General features: G+C 42.4%; 1 protein-coding gene across 1 annotated transcript in view; it reads right to left on the bottom strand.

The window, feature by feature from the left end:
* The window catches only part of msh3 (mutS homolog 3 (E. coli)), a 112,713-nt gene that overhangs the window by 73,730 nt on the left and 26,548 nt on the right, over positions 1–12,435 (bottom strand). The window contains exons 10-12 of the mRNA XM_015363066.2: positions 8,160–8,274; positions 5,028–5,112; positions 4,287–4,396 (exon numbers count right to left, since the gene is read on the bottom strand). Of these exons, the coding sequence (XP_015218552.2) occupies positions 4,287–4,396; positions 5,028–5,112; positions 8,160–8,274 (310 nt within the window). The remainder of the gene's footprint in view (positions 1–4,286; positions 4,397–5,027; positions 5,113–8,159; positions 8,275–12,435) is intronic.

The raw sequence follows: 12,435 nt of genomic DNA, 5'->3' as shown, positions 1-12,435 counted from the left end.
TCCTTCAGCCTGCACAGGACAGAACAGAGTTCAAGGCAGTAAACGGATGGGGGCCAGTGCTGCTGTTACTCCAGCTAACGATGCAAAGACTATGAGCTTCATTACCCCATTCCCAGCACTGACTTAGTTTGTATTGTGCTGGAAGAGTCACTTCACACGGTAAATCTAAGCAGCAGTGCAGAAATGTAGTTTCTAATTTAGAGAAATTAGAACAGATTATGCAATTAACCATTTCATGAACAATGACCTGGAAAACTCCAGACCGCACTATTAACTTACTATACTGCTCATTGGGACCACACATTTACAGGTCTTGTTGAGCTGCAGAGGGGGTGGAGGGAATCCATTAGCTTTCACTATTTAATCACTTATTTGTGGAAAGTCTCTTATTTCTGGTCAGGCTCGTGGGCAAACAAAGCTAATCCTAGGATTTCATCCAGAACAGAGACACCTATCGACCACAGGACACATACCAGAAATAATCGGCAGGAATCACTCGTTATAGTGGAACTGAGTGCTGACTACTGCAGGTTTGTCTGCAAGTAACTGGGAGATTATTTTTAAATACTCCCCACAGTTTGGAAATCTGATGGATACCAGCAGATACCAGAAAATTCACAACACTTAAACAGTTTACAGATCTCTAGCCCAAACTAATCTCTAGGCTTCAGATCTCACAAACACTACCTAAGAGAGCTGCAACCAATAATGATTATAAGGAACTGTACTGTACATTTGTTTCATTTATAATAATAAAGACTTTAAAAGTGGCTTCTCAAAGGACTAGACAGAACAAAAAATATATATATACAGGAGATAGTAGGTGAGGGGTTTAGAATGTAGCAGGAAAGAAAATGGTCAGATAAAGGACCAGTTAAGTAAAATCACTTCTAAAAAGAAAGTTTTGACATTAGATTTGAGAGTCCAGGGAACATGACTCACTGATATACTTAGGATATACTTAGATCCAGAGTTTTGGGGGGCACAGCAGGAGAAGGCCCTGTCACCTATAGAGTGGCTTGGGGTTCAGACAGGAGATGACCAGGATTAGACAAACAAAAGCTGTGAGGTTGAGAGCAGACCAATAAGTCAGACAGGTACTGAGGTGCCTTACAGAGCCATGCAGAGCCTTACAGGTGAGCAAGAGGATTTTGAAGTCGACATGAAACCTGACAGGAAGCAGGTGCAAGGACTCCAGGATACAAGTAAGGTGATCACTTGCACTAGACCTGGTCGGGATTCTGGCTGCCTAGTTCTGGACATATTTTAGTTTGTTCAGTCTGAATTTAGATACCCCAGTCAATAGAGTGTTATAGTAATCAATATGAGAGAAAACGAATATGTTGACCATCTTTTCAGAAACAGCGACGACATAGGATGAAGTCTTGTGATATTTCTGAGGTGGAAGAAATATATTTTGACAAGATCTTACACATGTGGGTCAAACGTCAAGCTTGGATCAACTATCACCCTCATGTTCTTCAATTTAGATTAAAACTGAAGTGCAGTACCAGCCACAGATGGAGTTACTACATTGGTTTTACACAGTTGATGGGGCTTCCCGAGAAGCATGACTTCAGTCTTGTTGCAGTTTAGAGGAGGAAATTTTGAATCATAATGTACATGTTTTTATGTCAGAGATGCAATTAGAAAAAAAAAGAGGCAGCCACATCAGTGTCAGGTTTAGTACAGATGTACGTTTGAGTATTGTCAGCATAGAAATCATCATTTAGACCATGTGATCTTAACAGATGACCAAGTGGGAACGTGTTAATGCTAAAAAGTAGGGAACCAAGTACAGAGCCATGAGGAACACCAGATTTAATAAGTAACAATTTCAGAACTGGAACCACCAAGAGAGACAAAGTGACAGCAATCAGTAAGGTAAGGCTTGAACCACCTAAGAGCAATGTCAGAAACACCAAACACAGTTTTAAGATGAGAAAGTAAGATATCCTGTCAAAAGCAGCAATGAGGTCAAGAATAAGGTTAGAAAGAAAACCAGAATAAAAAGCTATAAAAAGATCATTAATTACTTTAACCAGGGCAGTATCTGTGCTGTGTAGTTGTCAGATGCAAAATTGGATGGGTTTGAAGAGGTTATTTGCAATAAGATGGTTATTTAACTGAACTGTAACAGTGCGTTCCAAACGTTTTGCAAGAAAGTTTAGTTTTGATAAAGGGTAAAATGTGTTTAGGTTGTCCAGAGCCATATTTATTTTAACGGATTTGCTTTTATTTGTTTTTTTTGTAACAGGGGTTACAGCAGCACTTTTGAAGGCTATTGGTACCACACCTTGGCTCAAGGACTTTGTAAAGTTAATCTCTCATGCCATTAGACATTAGTGACTTGACATTACCCAGCAAACAGTACACAACTGTGCAGCACCGTCAGAGTAGGATTCAGATTAGATCTACATAGACAAGAGAAACCCCAGACCTCCAGGGGGTGTTAACTGCCTGGTCAGGCACTGTGAGGCTCGAAGCCTGTCAGATGACAAATGGCTCTGTAGCTCTTCCATGCTAAGCCACAGAAGAAGGCTGCCGGCTGTCTATTACACCACAAGCTCCATGTTGATCTTCTCAAGTAACATGTGGTCAGTGAAGCAGAAATATATATGAAGGAACTGAATCACTGTCTTGTCTCTCTTTAACCCTGATTTGTGCTTAAGTGGTTTCTGCACATTCCAAAGCAGAAGCCCTTAATCTTCTCCCTGTTAATGATGTGGTCACCGCATCAACGTCCCATATCAAATACAAGTCCAGCCTGTGGGTGGAAACCGATACTCCAGCGATTCGAGTGGGGAGCTGCGTCAGCGTGTAGGCTGCCAAGCTTCAAGCACAGCTTAACTCTGCCCCGAAAAGCAGAAAGAAAGAAAAACATTTTGGCTGGAGAGCCTTCAAGTATTTTTCTTCATTCATACCTTTCAGTTTGGTATTAATCTATACTTTCTCCTTCAAACCTTATCATTCTTATTGCTCTTGCAGTGCTCCGTTAGAAAAACACCATTTTATGTTTTTGTATTATTTGCTTCAAATTGAACACAGCAGTAAATACAATCTCGTCAACTCATCTCAAGTCTGAGACCTCTGATACTGCAACAACAGTTATGAAACCGAAGAAATATCAAATGATCAAAAGAGTCAAAGACTGCAACCTAGAGACACAGCCATCAGAAGTTATAAAGCCACTGAATGAAAAGATAATCAAACACTTGGGTAGCATCTCTCCATCACATCCAACAAGACCACAACTCATCACAGAGAAGTGCCAGGAGAACAATCAATGGCAGACAAGATGTCACAAAGCGGGAGAGATACGATGGGCAACGCGGAACGAAGAAAACAAAAAAACGCGCACAAATTTTGAAGTGAGCCCCGGAAGAGAAGCTTCTGGCACCCGAGAACGTTCTAGAAGCCTTCGAAAGCGCCTCCGAGGCTAAGCCTGCCTGAGTGCATGAAGTCACGGAGGAAGAAAGTGAGAGTGAAGAGCAGGGAGTGTGCAGGGATGACAAACTCAAGACCCCTGTGGGCTGAATAGATAGATAAGACTTTATTGATCCCGAAGGGAAATTGATTAATATGGCCCCCGGTGTTTTTATTACGGCCCATGTGAGGGATGTTTGTCATGAAGTAATTTGGCCCTTGGCGACAGGAAACCGTGTGTGAAAACTACAAATCCCACCAGCTATTTCTGACAAAATGGACAGAAGCTCGCTGAATTACGGCTCCTTCAGCACGCTCCAAAACCGGCAGCTGTGACAGTGCCCGGGGGCCTGACCATGAAAACAAACACTTGACACAGAGGGCAGATGCTTCAAGGAAAGGTGTGAGTGGGCATATTTCTTTTGCCTAGCAGTTATGAAAGAAATGAAAGAAATACAATTAGCAGCACCGCTGTGAATATAAAAAACAAAAATCCGGGTCTTAGGAGTGAATCCAAAGGTTGTCAGGAAACAGCAAAACATCTCTACATCTCTTCTCTTTTGAACATTTTAAGAACCATTTCATTTCCGATCATAACAAATTACTTTTATCCGCAGTATAGTGAATGAAAAGCAATGATTATAAGCAGCAGGGTTGGAAAGCAGCCCGCGGGTGTATTGTGAAGATATCAGATAAACTGTAGCGCACTTGAGTTCAACACCCCGGCGCTGGTCTGTTAGGTGTGGCTGACAAGGGCTCCTGCTATGACGAACAGATTAGCACAGCGATTATTACAGGAGTCTAATATACCCAACCACAAAAACTAAAGGTTCCGCTAAAACCGTTTTACATGGACTTACTCAGCTGATCTCAAAGGTTGTGTCACCCACTTCTTCATCAGTCTTTTGCCAAAAGGAGTCTGGGTATGATCCATCACCCAAAGAAGGCTGCCCTTTGTCTTCCTGTCCGTCTGCAGAAACAGGACAGGTTGGCCGTTAGTGTGGAGTAGCTCTAACTCGATGAAGAGAGCAAGGACACTACCACCGGTGGGTGTAGCAGTGACCACACCCAGGGAATAGTTAATTGTAGGACAACCATGGACAAACACAGAGTTTCTGTGCACCTCCACCTGTCCCTTGTCTGTGACATCAGGCAAAGACTGGAGACCGTTTTATTCTAATGGCGATCAACATTTTAAGATCTTTATCCAAGGCACTTGAACCCTTGGGCAATCATTTTAGGGTCACTCTCTTGGTCACAAGTCCCAGACCACCCTGTGAAGCGTCACAGTCACTCACAAAGAGAAGACGCGCCAAGAAATGCAGTAAACAGCCTATTCCGTTCGTGGGAGTTTACCCAAAGGGCCAGACTTGCTTCACAGTATCAGCAACTGATCGGAATTGTTCAACAGTGCAAACCTAGTTAGGTACCAAGAAGGGGAGGGCAGCTTTTTTTTTTCTTAACTTCTAGCTGCTTGAATACGCAGATGAAGTTCATCTGAAACTCCGAAGGGGGGCAGGGGTGAGCATTGTTTTTTAAAAAGCGTCGACCTCCCTGGGCGAAGCGCGTGGCCCGACTCCCCCAGGGACAGCTGCACCTACCTGGTTGTGCAGAATCTCCAGGTTCTTCATGGTGGTGGCGCTCAGCGTCATGTACTCGGCTTCACTGGAGAGCTGCCTGAAGGAGCTGTGGGGGTAGAGAGAGAGACCAATCAAGGCCTGCTCACTTCACTCACATCCAATATATTCGGATATTTAGAATGGAGAATACATCAGGACATTCATATCATTACACTGCCAGCTTTCATTAATTATCCTGTAAGACAAAGGCTGGCACAGACGGCGAAATAAAATAAGAGCTACATTAAGCAGCATGGTGGCGCAATGCTTAGCTATGCTTGAGCCCTGGGTGTAATTCTTGGGTGTTGTCTGTGTGGAGTTTGTATATTCTAACCATGTTAGCGTGAGTTTCCCCTGGGCACTGCAGTTTCCTCCCACAGCCCAAAGACTGGCATATCATTTGCTTTTGGAAGAAAACTGGCTTTGGTGTGAGTGTGTGCATGTCTGTGTCTGCCCTGCGATGGACTGGTGTCCCATCCAGAGGGTAGCCTGCCAGTTACAGGCTCCACAACCTGTACTGGATAAGCAGACCAGGAAACGAACGGATGGAGCCACATTAAGCAATCATTACGTCTAATGACATTCTGAAATCACATTTTAAAAGTTTGTTTTCCTAAATGCATAAAGACTCCAATATAAATTATCTACACCACCTGCAGCTAATCAGTAAACAGATTTGCTATGAATTTTAACCATTTGTTTATGCACAAGTCATGAAAGGTATGGATTGCACCAGTCATGTAGAAATGTTCGTAAATGCAAAAATATCCAGTTAACTTCAAGGATCAATTTTATCTTCAGTCCTCAAGGAAATATTTTAGGTTAGAAATAACAGGATGCCTTTTAGATTATCTAACCTGTTTGGTAGTTTGGATTTAACTGATCCGACCCTTTCTTGAAAGGAGCCAGTAAACCTGCTTCAGCCACCTAGCTGGGTAACTTGCCCAGACTCCCACAAAGCTGTGGGTAAAGAAACGCTTCAGTTTAGTTTCCACTTGTGCCCTTCTGTTTGTACTTCTCTGGTCATCCTGATAAGGCCCACTGGGCTGACTCTGTCGATGCCTTTGAGGATTTCAAATACTGGACCGGTTTTGTGTTGTGTTTCAGGACCCCTCACAATCTTCACTTTCCAAGAGTAGAAAGGTTAAATTCCTCCAACCTGTCGGTGCAGATAATTACCTTAAGCCTCAGAATGTGCCTAGTCACTCTTTTTAGAACCGACTGCAGAGCAGTGATATTATTTCTACAACATGGTGACCAATATTGTACACAATGCTCTAAACAAGGCCTTGTGAGTACATTAAACAATTTAAAAGTGGCACCATGCATTAATATTCTAATATAATCTCTAACCATATTGACTAATCCCCATCATTCGATTTCCATATTGGTAATCCTACGGTCCAGTTCCAATGCACATTTAGATTCTACACATGCATAGTTTTCATCTCATCTTTTTCACAGATTCTGCTAAAATGTCATCAAATTTCCAGGCCCCAGAGGCTTGCTAAAGCATCGACTGAGACACTGCAGCAGCAGCAGTGACGTGGGAAGCCATCATTCTCCACAGGGAATCTCCCTGCAGCTGTCTGGGCTGAGATGCAGGTGCCACAAGCTGGGTGTTAACTGTTACTACCAGACAGAGCGCACTGTCAGATCTGAGGAATCTGTTGAGCCGAAGGGACTGGAGCAGTTACATTTCAGCCTTCCTTAAACACAGGTTGTCAGCAACCTTCCACAGAAAACGGTATTTTACAGCATGACAACCTCACTCAGGAAGGCCAGCAATAATCAGTTTATAAATTTAGTTAAGAGTGCTTCTGACATACAGCATGTGAAGAATAAGGACAACTGACTGTTATAACAGATCAAATATACAGAATTTACAAGACATATATCTATCTATTTAAACCCATTAACAATCTACTGGTATTATTATATTTTATTTCAAATATTTGCTTAACTAGTGGTAGCTTCTTGCCTTCTTTGTTTGGAGACTGCAAGGATAATCTCTGCCCAAAGAGGGCACTCTGGGAGTTATTCAAATTCCCCTTGACAGGTATTAAACCACACTTGGCCGGTGTGAAGCAGAGACACATAAGAAAGTGCCTTGAACTGCTCAAATGCAGAGCTGTCCATTGCAAAATGAATGTCCAGGACCCCTCCTTGTTAGTTTTAAAGAATTCCTAACTGCACTGTAAGTATGCAAATAAACACTACAGCGATTAAGTGAACAGCATGAGAATAATATTTTAAAATCGGTTCATGGACGTTGCGTGGACACAAAACCTATTAACCCAGAAGAAATAATCCTGAAGAGGAGATGCAGATCACGTACTATGTGTGCCTGCACAACCATAATAAATCTATCCTTTCGTATGACTGTGACAGACTACAGCAAAATGGATATCTTGCGCAATGCAGAATTTGGGACTCTTTGTTAATTCCATTTTCCCGACATCACCAGCATTAACAGTAACATTACGTCACTGTAACCCTCATCCCCATCTACCCTGCTTGTTCAGGGCCTGTGCACAAACACACTCTCTACCAACTTTCACTCCACACCACAAAGGAGATAAACCTGACCGCTAGGGAGCACACTCTTCAACTCTTCACTTCGAGCTTTATGGCGTGACAGTTTCTAATCTCCTGCAAGATCTAAGCCCTCAACCGGGCTGCTGCATGTGCACCAGCCAGCCCATCACCTGCTGCTGACAGCGCCTCCACCTCTAAGCCATACTGCTTCTTTGGCAACTGCAGCTGTCAACCTCCCTGCTATTCAATAAGGCTGCTCTCCAGGTACCTCTCGCAGAACCCTGGTGTGTTGCTCTTTGCATCTCCCACCTCCACTTGACGAGGGTTAAAATGAAACAGGGCGACACACAGCTGCCACCCACCAATGTAACAACTAGCTGCAGCTGTGGCCTCCCAAGTGAGCAAAGGTGCCCTGTCACAGTCGTCTATTTAACTTCCTTAACTTAGATGTGCAGATTCTCAACACCAGTATACACCATCTCTTGTTTTGGTTCCCACAAATCCTGGAAGAAGTCATTCAAAGCATGCTATACCCACTACCTGATGGGTGGTACAGGGGAAAAAAACATTACCTACCTGGTACACAGCAGCACTTTGTCCAGGTTGAACTCAATCAGGTACTTTATGACAGCTCCCAGACAGCAGATGACAGGCCTGTCCAGGCTAATTATACTGGAGAGCAACTGCGATCCTGAGAGGGAATATGCATGCAGCACCATTAACACATCTAGCAATGTGACACTTTGAGAGGATTCACTTGCTCTGAAAAGACTGAAAACATGAAACTAAAATGTTACCAACACCAGTATTAAGCTCCATCAAGAAAAATATAGAAAAAAATATATCAAGTTGCAAACGTACACAACCCTATCAAAATGGGCTATTGCAGTTTTACTTTTTGTTCCATGCAGTATAAACAGCTGCAGATGTACTGACGCAGGTCGTCTCTAACAATATCTAAGCAAATTAGTTGCTAGTGTACACTTGCTTGACAAAACACTGGTGTGTACTGTAGATGTGTTCAGAAAATTGCACAGTTTTCACAGTTTGTTGCCTAAACAGCTGCAGTCATGACACTTAGAAGTAGCATTTACTGTAAATGTTGGGGGTTTCCAAATTTCCAATCAAACATACTCTGCCATGTAAAACAAGGGGCTGTCTTGCCAGTATCTGAGACAGGGAAACTGTCCCCTTCTCTTGTCATCTGAGGTAGTCACAACAGCTTAAGATCAAGGTGGCCAAACAATTGTACTAATGTTTAACAAGCCCTCGTGGACTGAGGGGGAGGAGTGAGACATGAAAACTATTTCAAATGAGGAGGCTGAGGCATTTTGGGCCTCCTACTCATTTCATAGTGAGGATTTAAGTGATCCAAAGATTTCATCCAGACGTTTTCTGAAAGGAGCAAACAGGCCCCAAGCCTAAAACAGGATATAAAGAATATTCCAAATCAGAGAGATAATGTAGAGAAGAGACGAAACAGGCAAATAGTGCAGTGAGAGACTTTCATCCTGTGTTAGCACCGAACTTTCAGATAATTTGAGCACTAAAAAGCACAACTCTGACCCTTAAGTAGGGGACCGTTGCTTTATACTTTATACCTAAATTTCCTACTGGTGGTATCCAAAACGTAAATATCTGATTTTATTTCTGGTTTATTTCCCTATTCAAACTAATACAAAACTGTTTGCTTGGTTCTGTGTTTCTACAGTATGTCTACGGTAGTGTGGTACAGTAAATATCTGTACTTAGCCACGCAATCCCCTGTGTTTTGTATATAACTGTGCATAAATAATCGTCCCTTTTAACTTTGTCCCATGATTATTAGTTACCACACTGTACCGGAGAAAAAAAAGAAAAATCTTGCAGTGTGGAGCTCAGTATTCCCTGGCAATAGAAGGTGTATAATCGTCAGCTATTATTAATAGTGTGAATAAATAAAACAGCAAGCTGCAGTCAGGACCTGATATTGATTTCAATCTGATTAGATTTTAACCTCACTTTACTCAAATACACACCCTATCATTATAATATCAATCTTCTCTAGAACAGACCAGACAACAGCTTGTTTCCCCTGCTATAGATGCCCACATACTAAAACTCAGTTGATAAGAATTCACGGGGGACTGACAGATCCATTCTGAAGGCTTTGTGCAGCCCAATGTTCAACACATTTCCAATATCATTCACCCGTGAGAGATCTTATGATTTCCACATCACCCTGCCGTATCAAAGAAAGAAATCACTGGCCATGCCTACACATTACATCAGAAGCTGGTTGCACGCTATGATCAAGCCAAAAACAGCATCACTGAAGGGCTCCACTAACTTTTTCATGTCACAGCAATATGTTCTGCAATTATGACACAGGACAATCTTTCTGATGACCTCTCTTGGTATTTTCTATCAACTGATGCTAGCCGTTCTGAAATTCTGAAAAGATTAAATTTACCTCACATTGTTTCTGCAAATCTAGTGAATGACCATATTGCTAGCATTACACTGTAGATAAAACACAAAATAGGCCCCAAGTATAAGAAATGGATTAAGCATTCGTTTACACATATTTGTTGTGTCAAATACAGATGGTTCCCAAAATTTTTGATTCACAGATATATCTGAATTTAAAGATTATGTTTTTAGATAATGCGATTGGGTGTTACTGCTTATTATCTTGTGCTTCTGCTTTAATCCCAGGGTAGTTAATTGTTTTTTTAAACTGCCCAATGACAAGCAAGTCTAGTTTTTCACAAGCCTCTGAAATTATAAGACAAATACATTGATCCTATCAGGCATTAATGGGAAGCAGGGGGAAAATGTTTCTGTTCTTATTTGTCATTGGCAGCTTAGTACAGGATTCAGCATGAAGGAGGGACAGCAAGACAGGTCCAAGGACTTGATCGACGCAGCACATGCAGTCAGGTTACCATTAATCTCTACAACAGGAGCTCTGGAGTGACCACCCCCTGAAGTGGCAAGGTGCCGTGTCTCGCACTGTCCCAGATCGTGGCCCGTCATTGACTGGCTGGCTAGAAAAGGTTTTTCCAGGTTAGAAACTCCTAGTTATAAAAACCCCAGACAGCAAGTGACCGACCTTAGTGCGCCGATTTAGTCCAGCCTCCGAAATACTAATTGAGCAAAGACTTCACTGTTCAAGTCCAGTTCAATTCCCAGCCACGGTGAGGTGTTAGTTAAAGCATATGAGGGAGAAATCAACAGATACTAATTTCATCTTTCCTTGTGTTCCTTCCCCTTTACAGCCCCCCTGGTCCTGCGGTCTGAGCTCCCCATACCTCACTTAAGCAGCAATAGCAGCCAGACAAGGCGCTACTGTGAATCCTGGGTGTACCTTTCAACAGAGATGAAGCGTGCCATTAAGTTAATACGCTAAAACCAAACGTTCTCGGCCCAAGATAAAAAGCAGGAAAAGGGGTATTTCAGCTAGCTCTAATTAAATTTTCAAAACTAAAGCTATATATTAAGATTTTCAAGCAACAAAACAAAGATTGCCCTGGGCGGAGAATGGCATAACTTTTAACAAGCTCTTCAGAGCCAACATAAACAACCCTAGATACTTTCGAAGAGTGTTCATGTTTTCAGGTCTAGATGCACTGCAACCGGACAACACTAAGCCAGGAACTTGAGTGTAGCTGTGGCAATGTGTTTACTGGGATATTTAGAGCCACAACAGAAGAGTTTCCTATTAAAAATGGGAGAAGCAACTGTCACACTTATGTCATGCTAGGGGTGGGCGGTATAACCGGTATAGACGGTATACCGGTAGAAATATGTGCCACGATATGGATTTGGCTATACCGTTTATACCGGTGGAGAAGGGGTTTTGATGTTTACATAGACTGCGCCACCAGCATCGTCACAAAACGGGGTTTGGACATTTTTACTATTGACCCGTCATAGTTCCAAATTCTGCCGTATTTTAGCTCCAATGATATCATTCTGGAAATGTTCATCTTGCTGATATTTGGAAATCTGACAGGTTCAGGATTGTCGATCTTCATCTGAGGTCACTGCGGCCGATAAAAACACGCGGGCGTCCTCTTCCCTGTTCCGTGAAAGCAAACGCATGTGTCCGGTGTGCCCATCTACAAACACACGTACGCGGTGAATGGAGAGAGGCGGCGTTAGCCAGACGGGAACAAGAGACCCAAGTGTTGAAAACAAGGGGGCCTCATCGGTTGTTTGGAAATGGCTCGGATTTTGAAAAGTCGGACCGTGAGCAGAAAACGGTCATCTGCCAACGATGTCGGGCGGCGATTTTCAGCCAGAGGCGGTAATACGAGCAACCTCTTCTATCAAGACTGCACAGAGCCAGTTTTCCCAAGAGTGATCAGAGTGGCTAAGAAATACTAGTGCACCTCTGCGAGGGCATTCAGCACTGGTGGCAACGTTGTGACCTGTCCCAGATCTGTGCACAAGCCAGACACTGTTGACAAGCTCGTCTTTCTGGAACGTAATCTGTAACCTGAAGTACAATTTAGTGTGTGCAATGCACCCTCTTTTTCAAATTTTTACACTACACAGCTGTTTGAATACTTGAGGAGTTATTACCTTAATGCTTCAATATTTTTTTTTACTTATTTTTGTAATTTTGTTTTAAGAAGTATTACAAATTTATGTTTATACGAATTTTATGTATAGTTATTACATATTTATTTAATTCATGTTCATAAGTTCATTGTATTGTTTCTGCAAAATAAAAATGTTCGACTTCTACTTCAGTTCAATCTGAAATTTCACAACTACTAAAGGACCAGCACAGCAGCTAACCAACAGTTAAAACCATTGTACCATGGTACCAATTGTACCATGCCTATTGTAAGAATTAGGTTTG

This window comes from Lepisosteus oculatus, chromosome 3 (assembly GCF_040954835.1).
Source record: "Lepisosteus oculatus isolate fLepOcu1 chromosome 3, fLepOcu1.hap2, whole genome shotgun sequence".
NCBI lineage: Eukaryota > Metazoa > Chordata > Actinopteri > Semionotiformes > Lepisosteidae > Lepisosteus > Lepisosteus oculatus.
This window is presented reverse-complemented; position numbering and strand designations above follow the sequence as displayed.